This window comes from Salvelinus alpinus, chromosome 1 (genome assembly GCF_045679555.1).
Source record: "Salvelinus alpinus chromosome 1, SLU_Salpinus.1, whole genome shotgun sequence".
Taxonomy (NCBI): domain Eukaryota; kingdom Metazoa; phylum Chordata; class Actinopteri; order Salmoniformes; family Salmonidae; genus Salvelinus; species Salvelinus alpinus.
This window is the reverse complement of record NC_092086.1, coordinates 116,422,012-116,441,630: the sequence shown is the minus strand read 5'-3', so window position 1 is coordinate 116,441,630 and position 19,619 is coordinate 116,422,012. Positions and strand designations below refer to the sequence as shown.

At 43.7% G+C, this 19,619-nt stretch overlaps 1 protein-coding gene across 2 annotated transcripts in view; it reads right to left on the bottom strand.

The window, feature by feature from the left end:
- The window catches only part of LOC139539483 (MOB kinase activator 3B-like), a 49,150-nt gene extending 33,017 nt beyond the window's left edge, over nt 1-16,133 (bottom strand). Inside the window, exon 1 of one of the 2 annotated variants that reach the window (XM_071342496.1) lies at nt 16,000-16,133. In XM_071342496.1, the coding sequence (XP_071198597.1) occupies nt 16,000-16,007 (8 nt within the window). In that variant the 5' untranslated portion in view covers nt 16,008-16,133. Of the gene's footprint in view, nt 1-10,160; nt 10,239-15,999 lie in introns of those variants that run through there. The other variant, XM_071342505.1, reaches the window with a different exon arrangement.
- Between the last annotated feature and the right edge of the window lie 3,486 nt (nt 16,134-19,619).

Sequence of the window (19,619 nt, the reverse complement as noted above, 5' to 3'; positions counted from 1 at the left end):
AGAGAGAGAGAGAGAGAGAGAGAGAGAGAGGCAGACAGACAGACAGAGAGACAGACAGACAGACAGAGAAACAGAGAGAGAGACAGAGAGAGAGACCGATAGAGTGGCCTGAGGCTAAACCACACGACCAACAACATTGGAAACTTTATGGAACACAAAGCCTTCACTCTCTGATGCTGGAATATCCAAGGTCTGAGGTGCTCCATCTGGTCTCCAGTGTTATTATTGTAGGAATCCAGGTTACAATTGTATTCACACATTATTTGCTTTTCTCACAGATTGCAACAACACTAATTAATGTCTGTTTGTTTTTGTAGATAGAGCAAGATTACATCTGACAATGCAAACTGTGTTTAAATGGCATGGCATATACAGACAGAATGACCAGTATACTGAAGAACACGCCCCTATGTGAACCAAGGCCATGATTTCATGGATCATCGTCTGATGATGAGGGCAGAGTCCAATCACTCAATACCTCAACCTAATCCTGTGGGTTTTATAAATGGCCACCAACTCACTGGTATTTCAGAGCTGTAAAGAGAAGCCAAAGAGGGTTCTGGAAACATTCCAGAACCATCAACAGCAAATGGTGTGGAAGTCTAGACCTATTGTTCAACAGTCAGTCAGACTGATGATGAAATGCCGACTCTTCTACCCCGAGAAGAGTTTTCATCTGTTATCGTGACTGTTGTAAACATTTTATCTCAGGACAACAACAACCAACAAGCAGACAATGAACAAACTGTACCAGGATATAAACAAGCAGGAAAACCAACAAGCAGACAATGAACAAACTGTACCAGGATATAAACAAGCAGGAAAACCAACAAGCAGACAATGAACAAACTGTACCAGGATATAAACAAGCAGGAAACCCATGGATCAGGAGGCTGCTGTTCTTGTTGCCGGGGATTTTAATTCCGCATCACTAAGACAGAATACAAAAATATTCCAAAACATGCATCCTTTAAGAGCAGCGACATCCCTGGGTCGCTCCTCTTTTCAGTTCGCTGCAGCTAGCGACTGGAACGGGCTGCAACAAACACTCAAACTGGACAGTTTTATCTTTAATCTCTTCATTTAAAGACTCAGTTGTGGCTGCTTTGCATGAGGCATTGTTGTCTCTACCTTCTTGCCCTTTGTGCTGTTGTCTGTGCCCAATAATGTTTGTACCATGTTTTGGGCTGCTACCATGTTGTGATGCTACCATGTTGTTGTCATGTTGTGTTTCTACCATGCTGTGTTGTCATGTGTTGCTGCCTTGCTATGTCTTAGGTCTCTTTTTATGTAGTGTTGTGTTGTCTCTCTTGTCGTGATGTGTGTTTTGTCCTATATTTTATAAAAACAATTATTTTTCCTTCCAGCCCCTGTCACTGCAGGAGGCCTTTTGCATTTTGGTAGGCCGTAATTGTAAATAAGAATTTGTTCTTAACTGACTTGCCTAGTTAAATTTAGCCACGGAAAAAGTCAGCAACCTTCCTGCTAGCCATGATTGGCTGAGATAATGAGTGGGTTGGACATGCCGAGAGATGAGTTCTGATTGGTCTGCCATGTAGCAGGCTTCTGTCTATAACATGAGCTGGTCAGTATGTGTTGATAATACTTTCTAATACAGATTTTTTGAAAGAAATCACACAGTAGAACTGCATCAGTGTTGCTCTCCACTTTCTGGAGGACCGAGTTTTGAAATCAGTGGAATTATGATAGCTATGGAGATGGAGAAGGTTCTGGCATTTTGATTGCAAATATGCAGACAGAGTCAAAAAGAGAACACACCGAAGGTGTTAAGCTTGTCCAGAAGCAAGACGTTGGTGTCCGCGACATGGCTAGTTTTTCCTTTTGTAGTCCGTGATTGTCTGTACGTCATGTATCGGAGCCGTTGAATTGCGACTCCACTTTGTCTCTATACTGACATTTTGCCTGTTTGATTGACTTGCGGAGGGAATAACTACACTGTTTGTATTCTACCATATTCCCAGTCGCCTTGCCATGGTTAAATGCGGTGGTTTGAGCTTTTCAGTTTAGCGCGAATGCTGCCATCTATCCACGGTTTCTGGTTTGGGTAGGTTTTAAATAGTCACAGTGGGTACACCATCTCCTATACACTTCCTGATAAACTCAGTCACCGTATCAGTGTATTTGTCAATGTTATTCTCGGAGGCTACCCAGAACATATCCCAGTCCCCGTGATCAAAACAATCTTGAAGTGTGGATTCTGATTGGTCAGACCAGCGATGAATAGTCCTTAGCACGGGCACTTCCTGTTTGAGTTTCTGCCTATAGGAAGGGAGGAGCAAAATGGAGTTGTGGTCAGATTTGCTGAAAGGAGGTCCTTGTAGTTGAAGAAGTTGGAGTCACAGTGATTGAGTGTTTTACCAGCGGGAGTACTACAGTCGATGTGGCCTTGTAGGCATCCCAGAAGTTGGAGTCACAGTGATCGAGTGTTTTAGCAGCGAGAAAGGGGAGGAGCAGTGTTTTAGCAGCGAGAATGGGGAGGAACAGTGTTTTAGCAGCGAGAAAGGGGAGGAGCAGTGTTTTAGCAGCGAGAAAGGGGAGGAACAGTATTTTAGCAGCGAGAAAGGGGAGGAGCAGTGTTTTAGCAGCGAGAAAGGGGAGGAACAGTATTTTAGCAGCGAGAAAGGGGAGGAGCAGTGTTTTAGCAGCGAGAAAGGGGAGGAGCAGTGTTTTAGCAGCGAGAAAGGGGAGTAGCAGTGTTTTAGCAGCGAGAAAGGGGAGGAGCAGTGTTTTACTACAGTCAATGTGTTGATAGAACTTCGGTAGCGTTTTCCTCGAATTTGCTTGTTAAAATCCCCAGCTACAATACATGTTGCCTCAGGATATGTGGTTTCCAGGTTGCATAAAGTCAGTGACTTTGAGGGCCATCGTGGTATCGGCTTGAGGGGGGGTATACACGGCCGTGACTATAACCGAAGAAAATTAACGTCGGGAGATAATCTGCTCGGCATTTGATTTTGAGGTATTCTAGGTTGAGTGAACAAAAGGACTTGAGTTCCTGTATGTTATCACAATTACGCCACAAGTCTTTAATTATGAAACATACACCCCCGCCCTTCTTTTTCCCAGAGAGATGTTTATTCCTGTCTGCGCGATGAACTGAGAACCCAACTGGCTGTACGGACTCAGCCAGTATATCCCGAGAGAGCCATGTTTATGTGAAACAGAGTATGTTACAATCCCTGATGTCTCTCTGGAAAACAAAACTCACCCTGAGCTCATCAACTTCATTATCCAGAGACTGAACATTAGCGAGTAATATACTAGGAAGCGGTGGGTGGTGTGCGCGCCTCCTAAGTCGGACTAGAAGACTACTCCGAGTACCTCTCCTCCGCCAGCGTTGTTTTGGGTCGGCCTCTGGAATCAGTCCTATTGCCCTGGGGGGTGCGAACAAAGGATCTGCTTCGGGAAAGTCGTATTCCTGGTCGTAGTGCTGGTGAGTTACCACCGCTCTGATATCCAATAGTTCTTCCCGGGCTAATAATGTAAGAAATAATACATAAAAAAAAAAATACTGCAAAGTTTCCTAAGAGCTAGAAGCGAGGCAGCCCTCTCTGTCGGCACCATTTTTTTCAGCCTATCAGAAGCTGGCATCAACCCATCCAGATCAAGATCACCCAAAAATGTATAATTCAGATTTATTTAAAAATGTATAATTCAGTTCCGTAACTCCGCCGATAGCGTCGACGAGCTAACCACCTCGGTCACCTGATTCATCAGGAAAATGCATCGCCAACGTTGTCTTCACAGCGAAGGTTCTCTGCTTCCCCAATCAAAAGCCCTGGTTAAACACTGAGTTGTGCGCTAAGCTAAAGAACAGAGCTACCGCTCACAGGGCTATCGCAGCCAATCCCGAGGCTTCAGCTGAGGACACGAACGCGTACAGGAAGTCCTGCTATGACCTCCTCAGAGCCATCAAACAGCCAAAATAACAATATCGGAGCAAGGTGGAATCCTATTAACACGTCTCCGACCCACAACGGATGTGGCAGGGGCTACAGTGCATTACGGACAACATAGGAAGCCCTAGCCATGATCTGCCCAACGATGCCTCTCTACCAGCCCAACTAAATGCCTTTTATGCACGCTTTCACAAAAACAACACAGAGCCCTGCAGGCACCCCACTAATCATGAAGAATGAGTGATCCCTCTTTCTCCGAGGCTAACGTGAGTAAGGTTTTTAAACAGGTCAACACTCGTAAGACCGCTTGGCCAGATGGTTTCCCAGGGCGTGTCATCAGGGCATGTGCAGACCAGCTGGCAGGCATCTTCACTGACATTTCCATCCTCTCCCTCTCCCTCTCCCAGTCTCAAATCCCCACATGTTTCAAGTTGACTATGATCATTCCTGTCCCCAAAAATTCTAAGGTATCCTGCCACAATGACTACCGCCCTGTAGCTCTCACATCTGTAATCATGAAGTGCTTTGACAGGCTGGTCATGGCTCACATCACCTCCATCGTCCCAGACCAACTCCAATTTTAATAATGCCCCAACAGATCCACAGACAACGCAATCTCAGTTGTACTTCACACTGTTCTCTACCCACATAGAAAAGAGCTATATCTATGTGAGGATGCTGTTCATTGACTACAGCTCAGCGTTCAACACCATAGTGCCCTCAAAGCTCATCACTAAGCTAAGGACCCTGGGACTAAACACCTCCCTCTGCAACTGGATCCTGGACTTCCTGACGGGCCGCCCCCAGGTGGTGAGGGTAGGCAACAACACCTTTGCCAAGCTGACCTGCTCTCGACTGGAAGGACCTACAGAGGGTGGTGCGGACGGCCCAGTGCATCACTGGGCGTGAGCTAACAGCCATCCAGGACGTACACGCCAGGCGGTGTCTGAGAGAGGCCCAAAAGACTCTAGCCACCTCAGACGTGGACTGGTCTCCATGCTCCCGTCCGGCAGGCGGTACCGGTGCATCAAGGCTCAGACCAACAGACTCCTAAACAGCTTCATTCATTTCTATTACCATTAGTATTTATCTATTTATCCACTGGTCAATATTACACCTGCTTACCTGTATATATTACCAATAGTATTTATATATTCCTGCTACCAGTCACCTTTCAGCCCTGTCTACCTGTATATATTACCATTAGTATTTATATATTCCTGCTACCAGTCACCTTTCAGCCCTGTCTACCTGTATATATTACCATTAGTATTTATATATTCCTGCTACCAGTCACCTTTCAGCCCTGTCTACCTGTATATATTACCATCAGTATTTATATATTCCTGCTACCAGTCACCTTTCAGCCCTGTCTACCTGTATATACTGTATTACCATACTACCTGTACTGTATATCTGCCTATCACACACACACACACACATACACACACACTTCACAGTACTTGTGCGATGTGCCAAATATAACTTGAAAAACTTAAAGTAACAGTCTCCTGATTCTACAGTATATGACATGGACCACTATAGAGTAGACCTTTGTGTATAAAGATAAGAGTCCAGCTGTGTGAGGATGACAGTGTGTTTTTGTTTACGGTCCCCAACAGTTGGCCCTTTAGGAGTAGCATCTGGAAGCCACCATCACGGGAAAAATAAAAGTGCTGAAGAGAGCAGGATTTTAAAAAACCTGAGTCAAAACTCGTGAAGCCGTGTGTGCTTCCCTCAAAACGTCAGCCATGTAAAAAATGACAAACAAACTCTGCCTTGGTCCCAGTGGATGACTGCACGTCGTTTGAGTAGGGGAATACAATGTGTAAAGCAGGTTTACTACTGTACCGTTTCCTTCCCATTAATGACTTATAGCGACGCTATAGCAACCCTTATGAATATCTATGATACATATCGAATACGACACTGTTTAACTTGCTCTTAAACGCTAGTAAAACTAGCATTAGCATTCTCTTCAACCGATCGCTGCCCGGCACCTGCCCGCCCGTCCAGCATCACTACTCTGGACGGTTCTGACTTCTGAATATGTGGACAACTACAAATACCTAGGTGTCTGGTTAGACTGTAAACTCTCCTTCCAGACTCACATTAAGCATCTACAATCCAAAATTAAATCTAGAATCGGCTTCCTATTTCGCAACAAAGACTCCTTTACTCATGCCGCCAAACATACCCTCGTAAAACTGACTATCCTACCGATCCTTGACTTCGGCGATGTCATTTACATCGCCTCCAACACTCTCCTCAGCAAATTGGATGCAGTCTATCACAGTGCCATCCGTTTTGTCACCAAAGCCCCATATACTACCCACCACTGTGACCTGTATGCTCTCGTCGGCTGCCCCTCGCTTCATATTCGTCGCCAAACCCACTGGCTCCAGGTCATCTATAAGTCTTTGCTAGGTAAAGCCCCGCCTTATCTCAGCTCACTGGTCACCATATCAACACCCACCCGTAGCACGCGCTTCAGCAGGTATATTTCACTGGTCACCCCCAAAGCCAACTCCTCAGTTGGCCGCCTTTCCTTCCAGTTCTCTGCTGCCAATGACTGGAACGAACTGCAAAAAATCACTGAAGCTCGAGACATATCTCCCTCACTAACTTTGAACATCAGCTGTCAGAGCAGCTCACAGATCACTGCACCTGTACACAGCCCATCTGTAAATAGCTCACCCAACTACCTCATCCCCATATTGTTATTTATTTTTTTGCTCCTTTGCACCCCAGTATCTCTACGTGCACATTCATCTTCTGCACATCTATCACTCCAGTGTTTAATTGCTAAATTGTCATTATTTCGCCAACATGGCCTATTTATTGACTAATCCCTAATCTGACTACATTTGTACACACTGAATATAGACTTTTTCTATTGTGTTATTGACTGTACGTTTGTTTATTCCATGTGTAACTCTGTGTTGTTGTTTTGTCGCACTGCTTTGCTTTATCTTTGGCCAGGTCGCAGTTGTAAATGAGAACTTGTTCTCAACTGGCCTACCTGGTTAAATAAAGGTGCATTTTTTTTTTTTTATCTATAAAAAGGTGAGATAATAATATATCTAGACGTTTGAATCCCTCATATACAGTATCATACAGAGTCCATGTTCAGTTCAGTCAATGTTTAACCCGGTAACTCTGTGCTTGGCAAACACTTCTGTAACCAAATCACACTCACACATTCCTTTCCTCTGAGACCGTGCACACACAACCTATTCAAACAAATCACCTCCGGTGGGAATGGGATGAAAGGTAATTAACTCAGTGACCAAGTTTTGACACACCTTAAAGTACCAGTATATTATGGTCACCCTTTAAACACCTTAAAACTACCAGTATATTATGGTCACCCTTCTTGTACTCACCCCCTTTGCTATGAAGCCCCTAAATAAGATCTGGTGAAACCAATTACCTTCAGAAGTCACAAAATTTGTTAGATTGCACACAGGTGGACTTTATTTAAGTGTCACATGATCTGTCACATGATCTCAGTATATATACACCTGTTCTGAAAGGCCCCAGAGTCTGCAACACCACTAAACAAGGGGCACCACCAAGCAAGCGGCACCATGAAGACCAAGGAGCGCTCCAAACTGGTCAGGGACAAAGTTGTGGAGAAGTATAGATCAGGGTTGGGTTATATAAAATATTAAATCCATGATTAAAAAAATTACAGAATATTGCACCACAACAAACCTGCAAAGAGAGGGCTGCCCACCAAAACTCACGGACCAGGCAAGGAGGGCATTAATCAGAGAGGAAACAAAGAGACCAAAGATAACCCTGAAGGAGCTGCAAAGTTCCACAGCGGAGATTGGAGTATCTGTCAATAGGACCACTTTGAGCCGTACACTCCACAGAGCTGGGCTTTACGGAAGAGTGGCCAGAAAAAAAGCCATTGCTTGTAGAAAAAAAATAAGCAAACACGTTTGGTGTTCGCAAAAAGCCATGTGGGAGACTCCCCAAATATATGGAAGAAGGTACTCTAGTCAGATGATACTAAAATTGAGGTTTTTGGCCATCAAGGAATAGGCCATATCTGGCGCAAACCCAACACCTCTCATCACCCCAAGAACACCATCCCCACAGGGAAGCATGGTGGTGGCAGCATCATGCTGTGGGGATGTTTTTCACCGGCAGGGACTGGGAAACTGGTCAGAATTGAAGAAATGGTGGATGGCGCTAAATACAGGGAAATTCTTGAGGGAAACCTATTTCAGTCTTCCAGAGATTTGAGACTGAGACGGAGGTTCACCTTCCAGCAGGACAATGACTGGACCAAGCTATTGGACCAGGTCTCTCTTGGAAAAGAGATGTTATCTCAATGAGAAAAACCTGTATAAATAAAGGTAAAAAAAAAAAAGTTTTTTAAATGACCCTAAGCATACTGCTAAAGCAACACTTGAGTGGTTTAAGGGGAAACATTTAAATGTCTTGGAATGGCCTAGTCAAAGCCCAGACCTCAATCCAATTGAGAATCTGTGGTATAACGTAAAGATTGCTGTCCACCAGCGGAACCCATCCAACTTGAAGGAGCTGGAGCAGTTTTGCCTTGAAGAATGGGCTTAAATCCCAGTGACTAGATGTGCCAAGCTTATAGAGACATACCCCAAGAGACTTGCAGCTGTATTTGCTGCAAAAGGCGGCTCTACAAAGTATTGACTTGGGGGGGGTGAATAGTTATGCACGCTCAAGTATTCTGTTTTTTTGTCTTATGTCTTGTTTGTTTTACAAGAAAAAATATTTTGCATCTTCAAAGTGGTAGGTATGTTGTGTAAATCTAATGATACAATCCTCCAAAAAAAATCTAATCTAATTCCAGATTGTAAGGCAACAAAATAGGAAAAATACCAAGGAGGGAGAATATTTTCGCAAGCCACTGAAAACATATGAAATCATCACATGTTCTGGCTAAATGACTATCACCCTGTAGCTCTCACATGTATAATTATCAAGTGCTTTGAGAGGCTGGTCATGGCTCACATCAACACCATCATCCCAGACTCCCTGGACCCACTCCCATTCACATACCACCCCAACAGATCCACAGATGACGCAATCTCAATATCACTTCACACTGCCCTCTCCCATCTGGACAAGAAGGTAAATAACTATGTGAGAATGCTGTACATGGACTATAGCTCAGTGTTCAATACCATAGTCCTCTCCAAGCTCATCACCAATCACCAAGCTAGGGACCCAGGGATTGAACCCCTCCCTCTGAAACTGGATCCTGGACTTCCTGACGGGCCAGCCCCAGGTGCTGAGGGTAGGCAACAACACTTCCACCACTCTGACCCTCAACACGGGGACCCCTCAGGTGCGTGCTTAGTCTTCTCTTGTACTCCCTGTTCACCCACGACTGTGTGGCCAAGCACAACTCCAACACCATCATCAAGATTTGGCATAGTCCCTTGGATCCTCAAAAAGTTTTACAGCTGCACCATCGAGAGCATCTTGACTGGCTGCATCACCACTTGGTATAGCAAATGCACCGCCCTTGAACACAAAGCGATACAGAGGGTGGTGCGGACAGTCCAGTACATCACTGGGGCCGAGCTTCCTGCCATCCAGGACCTTTATATCAGGCGTGTCAGAGGAAGGCCCGAAAAATTGCCACAGACTCCAGCCACCCAAGCCATAGACTGTTCACTCTGCTACTGTCTGGCAAACGGTACTGGAGCATCGACTCTCAGAGAGGCTCCGAGACAGCTTCTACCCCCACTAAATAGTTTTGTCCCCTCACCAATCTACATACAATAACCCATAATGACAAAGCAAAAACACTTATTAACTCAAGACATTTTAGCTTTTAATGTTTTATACATTTTTAATTACACTTTGACATTATGGTCTACTCTGTGTAGGCCAGTGACGTAAAATCTCAATGTAACACAACAAAATGTAGAAGAAGTCAAGGGGTGTGAATATATTACTGTAGGTACTGAAGGTACTGTATAGGCCCTAGATATAGTAGGTCTATAGGCGGGTATAAACCAGTTCCCAGCTGTTCTGCGCACACTAAAATCTCAACATTTCCATTTCATGGTACAAAGGGTGTTTTAATAATTGGAAAGACTGTAGTGGAAGAATTAGTGAAGGTGATACTTGTGACTGGCGACTTGCAGGCGCTTAGACCCAGCGTGATGACTCAATCACCATTTACAACATTGTCTGGATGGCTGACCATCTGTGGACTATCACAAGGTTCAAACACACCTTATCTCTCGTGGAAGAGACGTCCCTACAGAAGTCCTGGGGTCACTGACGCCAGGAGAGGTGTGAAGAGTAATGAAACCTGAATCAACTAAAAAAAAATTTTTTTTATTTTTTATTTAACCTTTATTTAACCAGGTAGGCTAGTTGAGAACAAGTTCTCATTTACAACTGCAACCTGGCCAAGATAAAGCAAAGCAGTGTGACAAAAACAACAACACAGAGTTACACATAAACAAACGTACAGTCAATAACACAAAATAAAATAAAAATAGAAAAATATTTTTACAGTATGTGCAAATGTAGAACAGTAGGGAGGTAGGCAATAAATAGGCCATGGAGGCGAAAATAATTACAATTTAGCATTAATACTGGAGTGATAGATGTGCAGATGATGATGTGCAAGTAGAGATACTGGGGTGCAAAAGAGCAAGAGGATAAGTAATAATATAGGGATGAGGTAGTTGGGTGTGCTATTTACAGATGGGCTGTGTACAGGTACAGTGATTGGTAAATTAATGTTACCGTGTGAATGAAATTGTCATATTTCATAAAGAGCTAGGAATTTTGTATGTTTTATTGTACTGTAAGTACAATGGATTTATTGTTACAGGGAAACTGTTATTTTGTTCATTGGACGGCGGATAGTTGAAAGAGGAGCGACACAGAGGTGAGCTCCTATCATTTAAATTGAGTTGATTAGATAAGAGTCTGGCTGTGTTTCCCTGGCGATTGTTTTTACTAGCAAAGTGCTAAGAAATGTTAATTCAGGTTGGGGGATGAGTTCCTGCTTGAATTTGGTTAGAAGGACAGTGAATTTGGTTAAAAGGACAGTGAATTTGGTTAAAAGGACAGTGAATTTGGTTAGTAGGACAGTGAATTTGTTTAAAAGGACAGTGAATTTGTTTATACTTTGCTACCTCCTATATCACACACAGTCTTAAGGCATCAGCTTCAGTTCGGCGGGCTAGGCTCCCTAAAAAAGACCTTCGCTTGAAAAATAAGAAATATCAAGGTGTGAAATATTATTAACTTAATATATAATAACGTGAAAAGGATTTTCTCCGTGAGCCAGCCATTCCCCAGCCAATCGGACGGAAGAGGCGCCGACAAAGGAGTTCGCTTCTGCTGCAGTTTTCTCTGTAAAATAGAATGTGTTTTGGCAGTGCTCTGGTCTTCCACAAGCCACTTCTTCTGATGTCCATCCTAACCCACAAGCCACTTCTTCTGATATCCATCCTAACCCACAAGCCACTTCTTCTGATGTCCATCCTAACCCACAAGCCACTTCTTCTGATGTCCATCCTAACCCACAAGCCACTTCTTCTGATATCCATCCTAACCCACAAGCCACTTCTTCTGATGTCCATCCTAACCCACAAGCCACTTCTTCTGATGTCCATCCTAACCCACAAGCCACTTCTTCTGATGTCCATCCTAACCCACAGGCCACTTCTTCTGATGTCCATCCTAACCCACAGGCCACTTCTTCTGATGTCCATCCTAACCCACAAGCCACTTCTTCTGATGTCCATCCTAACCCACAAGCCACTTCTTCTGATGTCCATCCTAACCCACAAGCCACTTCTTCTGATGTCCATCCTAACCCACAAGCCACTTCTTCTGATATCCATCATAACCCTAACCCACAAGCCACTTCTTCTGATATCCATCATAACCCACAAGCCACTTCTTCTGATGTCCATCCTAACCCACAAGCCACTTCTTCTGATATCCATCCTAACCCTAACCCACAGGCCACTTCTTCTGATATCCACTCCATCCTAACCCACAAGCCACTTCTTCTGATATCCACTCCAGCCCTAACCCACAAGCCATTTCTTCTGATATCCACTCCAGCCCTAACCCACAAGCCATTTCTTCTGATATCCACTCCAGCCCTAACCCACAAGCCATTTCTTCTGATATCCCTCCCCTAACCCATAAGCCCTGAGTGAATGAAGCCCTAACCCGGAAGCTTATAATAAATCCGCTATGCCCTCAGACGAACCATCAAACAAGCAAAGCGTCAATACAGGATTAAGATTGAATCCTACTACACCGGCTCTGACACTCGTTGGATGTGGCAGGGCTTGAAAACTATTACAGACTACAAAAGGAAACCCAGCAGCGAACTGCCCAGTGACGCGAGCCTACCAGACAAGCTAAATGCCTTTTATGGTCGCGTTGAGGCAAGCAACACTGAAGCATGCATGAGAGCACCAGCTGTTCTGGACGACTGTGTGATAAAGCTCTCGGTAGCCGATGTGAACAAACCTTTAAACAGGAAAACATTCACAAAGCCCCGGGGCCAGACGGATTACCAGGACGTGTACTCAAAGCATGCGTGGACCAACTGGCAAGTGTCTTCACTGACATTTTCAACCTCTCCCTGACCGAGTCTGTAATACCTACATGTTTCAAGCAGACCACCATAGTCCCTGTGCCCAAGGAAGTGAAGGTAACCTGCCTAAATGATTACCGCCCCGTAGCACTCACGTCGGTAGCCATGAAGTGCTTTGAAAGGCTGGTCATGGCTCACATCAACAGCATTCTCCCGGATACCCTAGATCCACTCCAATTCGCATACCGCCCAAACAGATCCACAGCTGACGCAATCTCAATCGCACTCCCACCTGGACAAAAGGAACACCTATGTGGGAATGCTGTTCATAGACTACAGCTCAGCGTTCAACACCATAGTGCCCACAAAGCTCATCACTAAGCTAAGGACCATGGGACTAAACACCTCCCTCTGCAACTGGATCCTGGACTTCCTGACGGGCCAGCCCCAGGTGCTGAGGGTAGGCAATAACACTTCCGCCACTCTGACCCTCAACACGGGGACTCCTCAGGTGCGTGCTTCGTCTTGTCTTGTACTCCCTGTTCACCCACGACTGTGTGGCCAGGCACGACTCCAACACCATCATTAAGTTTGCAGGCGACACAACAGTGGTAGAACTGATCACCGACAACGATGAGACAGCCTATAGGGAGGAGGGCAGAGACCTGGCAATGAGGTCTCTGGACAGGTCAACAACCTCTCCCTCAATGTGAGCAAGACAAGCTGATTATGGACTACAGGAAAAGGCGGGCCGAAGAGGCTCCATTAACATCAATGGGGCTGTGGTGGAGCCGGTCGAGAGTTTCAAGCTCCTTGGTCGGAGGCCAAGGCGCTACAGAGGGTAGTGCGAACGGCCCAGTACATCACTGGGGCCGAGCTTCCTGCCATCCAGGACCTATATACTACACGGTGTCAGAGGAAAGCCCAAAAAATTGTCAGACACTCCAGTCACCCAAGTCATAGACTGTTCTCTCTGCTACCACACGGCAAGCGGTACAGAGGCACCAATTCTAGGACCAAAAGCCTCTTTAACAGCTTCTACCCCCAAGCCATAAGACTGCTGAACAATTAACCAAATGGCCACCGGATTATTTACATTGACACCCCCACCCCATTTGTTTTTTACACTGCTGCTACTCTCTGTTTATTATCTATGCATAGTCACTTCACCCCTACCTACATGTACAAATTACCTCTAACCTGTACCCCCGCACATTGACTCGGTACCAGTACCCCCAGTATATAGCCTTGTTATTGTTATTTTATTGTGTTACTTTTTATTATTTTTTACTTTAGTTTATTTGTTAAATATTTTCTTAACTCTTTCTTGAACTGCACTGTTGGTTAAGGGCTTGTAAGTAAGTATTTTACGGTAAGGTTAGGATTCCTGGTTTTCACCCAGGCGGCTCGGGTTCGACTCCCGGTATGGGAATGACTGTTTGGATCGAATCCCCGAGCTGACAAGGTAAAAATCTGTCGTTCTGCCCCTGAACAAGTCAGTTAACCCACTGTTCCCCGGGTAGGCCGTAATTGTAAATAAGAATTTGTTTTTAACTGACTTGCCTAGTTAAATAAAGGTAAAATAAATACATTTAAAAAGGTCTACACATGTTGTATTCGGCGCATGTGACAAATAAAGTCACATCTTCTGATATCCCCTCCAGCCCTAACCCATAAAACAACTTAATTGGTCTTTATTATACTATTCATTACAGTAGAGTACAGTAGAGTACAGTACAATACAGTACAGTACAAGCCAATTATCGTATATTGTACTGTACTCTACAATACTGAACACTGCAGGCTATTTTACCCCCGAACTGAAGTGGTAGTGTCTACTGCACTGAACTCTACTGTACTCTACTCCACTGTACTCTACTGTACTCTACTCCACTGTACTCTACTGTACTCTACTCCACTGTACTCTACTGTACTCTACTCCACTGAACTCTACTGTACTCTACTCCACTGTACTCTACTGTACTCTACTCCACTGTACTCTACTGTACTCTACTCCACTGAACTCTACTGTACTCTACTCCACTGAACTCTACTGTACTCTACTCCACTGTACTCTACTGTACTCTACTCCACTGTACTCTACTGTACTCTACTGCACTGAACTCTACTGTACTCTACTCCACTGTACTCTACTGTACTCTACTCCACTGAACTCTACTGTACTCTACTCCACTGAACTCTACTGTACTCTACTCCACTGTACTCTACTGTACTCTACTCCACTGTACTCTACTCTGCTTGCGCTGTGATGTCCAAACATGTAAAACATGTGCAGAATGACATTCATATCCATAATTATGCATTTCTGTGTAGTACAGAACAGGGATCCATTATTTAAATACCGGAATTCCATTACCTGGTGTAAATCCACTTCACTTACTGTACTTCAATAACCAAAATAGATGTTCTCTATATGGTGAACAGTAGTCTACCTATAATAATGGACCGTAAAATTGCTCTGTCAGACCGGGCTTTACCAGAACCCACGCCCCGTAGCTATGCAAGTTGCAAAGGTGTCCATCACAGGGGTTCGAGAGCAGCCAGTGAGCCCGACCCGGACGTGCAATCCTTCTCCACGCAAGATAATAAACCTTACGAGGCTACTTCATTGGACGTGTACATAAAACATCATACCGTTATGAACAGATTAGTAAATGACTGGCTGTTAGACTGTCTATGCAAGGTGTTGGCATACGCAGGGGATTGAGGATAACATTGTAGCCTGTAAGGTCTGATGCACGCAACTCCATGTCTTCGCAGTCTGTGACATAACCAAGAGTTAACTCCATTCGGTGTCCTGACAACGCACCACGTCCGTTATAATGGTAGCCTATCGCATTGCTTTGGGAAGCGCTGGTTGTGTGTGTGTGACTTCGCCTCCAACGACCACATTAAAATGTCCCACTTTATTGTATAGTGTAGGCAAGGCTATTTTACCCCCGAACTGAAGTGGTAGCGTCCACTTCAACCACAAATTTAGAAATCACCCCGTTTCCCCAGCCATTTCAATGTTTACCCCCCCCCCCCCCCCTCCCCCAACGAATAAAGATCAATTGCAAAATTGGAAAAACGATTTCAAAATCTACAATTTACAGTGTAGAAAATGTGTAAAATGTAAAACAGTTTTCTATTCAATTTAAACGAGTGGATCAGAATGAAGAACTTGAGAAATTGAAACTAATATTCTGTTATTCAATTTGAACAAGCGTATTAGATCATTAGACTGATAAGTGTTAACACGGACACCTACTGAAAGGCCAAAATTACCGAAAAGATAACTAGCAAACAGTTATGAAAGTTGAAACATTGTTAGATCAAAGGTCAAACTTTCGATGCAGCAAAGTAACGCTATGCTTGGATGACCAGGGTATAAACACGTACATATAAGAAGATCCTTTAAAGTGCTATTTAAAAACATTTAACATGAACTTATAAACATGTAACATGCCTATTTTTTTTTGTGCGTATCGTTCTTACCTGAACATTAGTTATCTGTATCCAACCATTGCGCTCTCCTGCCGTCCTTTGACTAGAATTCACACACACAAATTCCTCAGTCCCGCTACTGCTGTTCCACAGCGAGAGGAAAGCCCAAGTGAGATTAAAGAGACAATAGAAACGCCTCTAGCTGCGGGATGACCGGGGATGTTCTCTTGATAAATACTAAGCATTCAAAATGTAATGACTACTTTTGGGTGTCAGAGATAATGTATGGAGTAAAAAGTACATTACTTTCATTAAGAATATAGTGAGGCAAAAGTAGTCAAAAATATAGATAAAGTTTCAGATACCCCCCCCCCCAAAAAAAAAACTACTTAAAAGTTATTTTACTTTAAATAGTTTACACCACTGGTGTCAGTCCCATTGATGAGATTAAACGATTTTGTGTTTCAAAGCGAGAGTAGCCCAAAGGCTGGTAGATGGCGATATTGAGTCGTTTCCACTTTACCGTCCAAACACATTGTATGCAGCCTGCAATATACTCATATCCTTCCGTGGACCGGCTATAACTAAAACATACTCCATTCAGGCTGCAAAAGCCGTTGATTTCCTCCTTAACTAGATTTATTGTCGAGAAGGAGGGGGGGGGGATATGTGTACTTTCTTTATGAAACACAATTTTCCTAATGCCTAGGAATGGGAATGCTAGTCCCATATGTTGCATGTTGTGGTTCAGTCAATCAGATTGCAGAAGTCTGTTTACTGAATGGAGGGCGCAACATCAGGAAGTAGCATTAGCCACTAGCATGGTGGTGTAAAATGGCGTCTCATAAACAAAGTAAGCATATTTTCAGAAGAAATCAGCTCCTCGCCAATACATCTAGTTAAGTAGGAGATCAACGCCTTTGCAGCCCCTGAATGGAGAAGGTTTTAGGTACGAATAGGTCCATGGGGATATGAGTGCATTGTCAGCTTGCACACAATGCATTTGGATGGTAAAATGAAACCATCAATATCGCCATCTGCCGGCCTTTAGGCTAAAGGGAGAACGGCCTACAGCTTCCCCTTTGAATTGCAGTATGGGCTGTTGGAAATAAAGTGAGGAGATATATTTATTACAGCCTAATCTTGGGATCAAATCTCTCAGAAGGGTCTTGTTACAAAGGAGCCTACATACACTGTAGTGGTTCCCAAACTGTGGAGCCGGCAGCGGGGACCTGCAGAACTCAGTCCGCCTTTAAAATTATGCCCTGCACAAGGTGCAATTTCTATATTGGGTAGTGAATCATCAGTTCCTCTTGTCATGTCAGACATTTCATACCTTAGAGAGATATTTATAACTTGTCAGAAATGTCCAGATCAACTAGCCCATGTCAGCTAACATGTTTTTAGCCCATAGATATTGTTGTAATTTTTTTTGTCACTCAAATATCACATGAATACACATTAGAGGTGACAAAATATATAGAATTCTAAGAAAAGTAGCTTTTTTTTATTTTTTTATTTGCACCTCATGATAACGTGTAGAATTTCAGGAAATCAACTTTAAACCTGCAAAACTCTCTCCACCAACAACAAGAGGAGTGTGCACAGGTTTGTGTCATGAACAGCGATTGTTCCCATAGAAACAGACGTGTTGCGTGCGTGCGGAAGGGGGTGGGACATGTGATGTTGGCCAACGCTGGGAAAGGGTCCCCGTGTGAAAAAGTTTGGAAACACCTGCTGTAAAGCACTTATTTTCTGACAACACTGCCATCTAGTGGGGATGTAAGGAAATACGGTACTATATGACGTTGCCCGTCTATTCTAGTGATGTAAAAATGATTGTTGTTTTAAAATCAGTTACTTTATTCTCTGATTAATTGAAATTGGGCTTAATCCATATAGAAGGTATGTGAAATTTGAACAGTAGAAACCAATTAACTGGAATAGGACGGTTAACCTAGAGCCTACTATACTAGCCCACTATACTAGCCCACTATAACCCACCTTAATAACTCGACACCTACAAACCAGCCCATGGTGGTGAATTTGAAGTAGTAGACTCCTCTCATTGGTGCTGTGAAGATACCTGTATCAGAGGAGAAACAGAGCTGTGAGGTCTACTACACCTGTTGTATTCAGCATTTCACTGTAAGGTCTACCTACACCTGTTGTATTCAGCATTTCACTGTGAGGTCTACTACACCTGTTGTATTCAGCATTTCACTGTAAGGTCTACTACACCTGTTGTATTCAGCATTTCACTGTGAGGTCTACCTACACCTGTTGTATTCAGCATTTCACTGTGAGGTCTACTACACCTGTTGTATTCAGCATTTCACTGTAAGGTCTACTACACCTGTTGTATTCAGCATTTCACTGTAAGGTCTACTACACCTGTTGTATTCAGCATTTCACTGTAAGGTCTACTACACCTGTTGTATTCAGCATTTCACTCTAAGGTCTACTACACCTGTTGTATTGCACGTGACAAATAAACTTTGATTTGATTTGATCAACACTGTCGCTCCCATAGACACTGGGAGCAGCCTGTTAGTATTGTTTGGCTCGGTGCCTGTTGCTGGACCCTGTGGACATGTGTGTTTATACTACATTTATAATAATAGTGAAATGCTTATTTAAATATACTGAACATAAATATAACTGCAACGTACAACAATTTCAACAACTTTACTGAGTTACAGTTCATATAAGAAAATCAGTCAATTTAAAATAAATTTATTAGGCCCCTTAATCTATGGAATTCACATGACTGGGCATGGGCGCAGGCTCAGCCTGGCACACCCACTGGGGAGCCAGGCCGAGGCAATCAGAATCAGTTTTCCCCACAGAAGGGCTTTATTACAGACATAAATACTCCTGTTTCATCAGGTGTCCTGCTGTGGCTGGTCTCAGACGATCCTGGAGGTGATCCAACAACGTCGGAGGCGATTTATGGTAAAGAAATGAACATTCAATTCTCTGGCAACAGCTCTGGTGGACATTCCTGCAGTCAGCATGACAACTGCTCGCTCCCTCAATTTGAGACATCTGTGGCATTGTGTTCTGTGACAAACTGTATATTTTAGAGTGGCCTTTTATTCTCCCCAGCACAAGGTGCACCTGTGTAATGATCATGCTGTTTAAACAGCTTCTTGATATGCCACACATGTCAGGTGGATGGATTATCTTGGCAAAGGAGAAATGTTCACTAACAGGAATGTAAACACATTTGTGCCCAACATTTTAGAGAAATAAGCTTTTTGTACGTATGGAACATTTCTGGGATCTTTTATTTCAGCTCATGAAACATGGGACCAACACTTTACATGTCGTGTTTATATTATATCCTGATAGTAGTGGTATCACAGACCATAGTGGTGCTAATAATTATAGTAGTGGTATCACAGACCATAGTGGTGCTAATTATTATAGTAGTGGTATCACAGACCATAGTGGTGCTAATCCTGATAGTAGTGGTATCACAGACCATAGTGGTGCTAATCCTGATAGTAGTGGTATCACAGACCATAGTGGTGCTACTCCTGATAGTAGTGGTATCACAGACCATAGTGGTGCTACTCCTGATAGTAGTGGTATCACAGACCATAGTGGTGCTAATTATTATAGTAGTGGTAGCACAGACCATAGTGGTGCTAATCCTGATAGTAGTG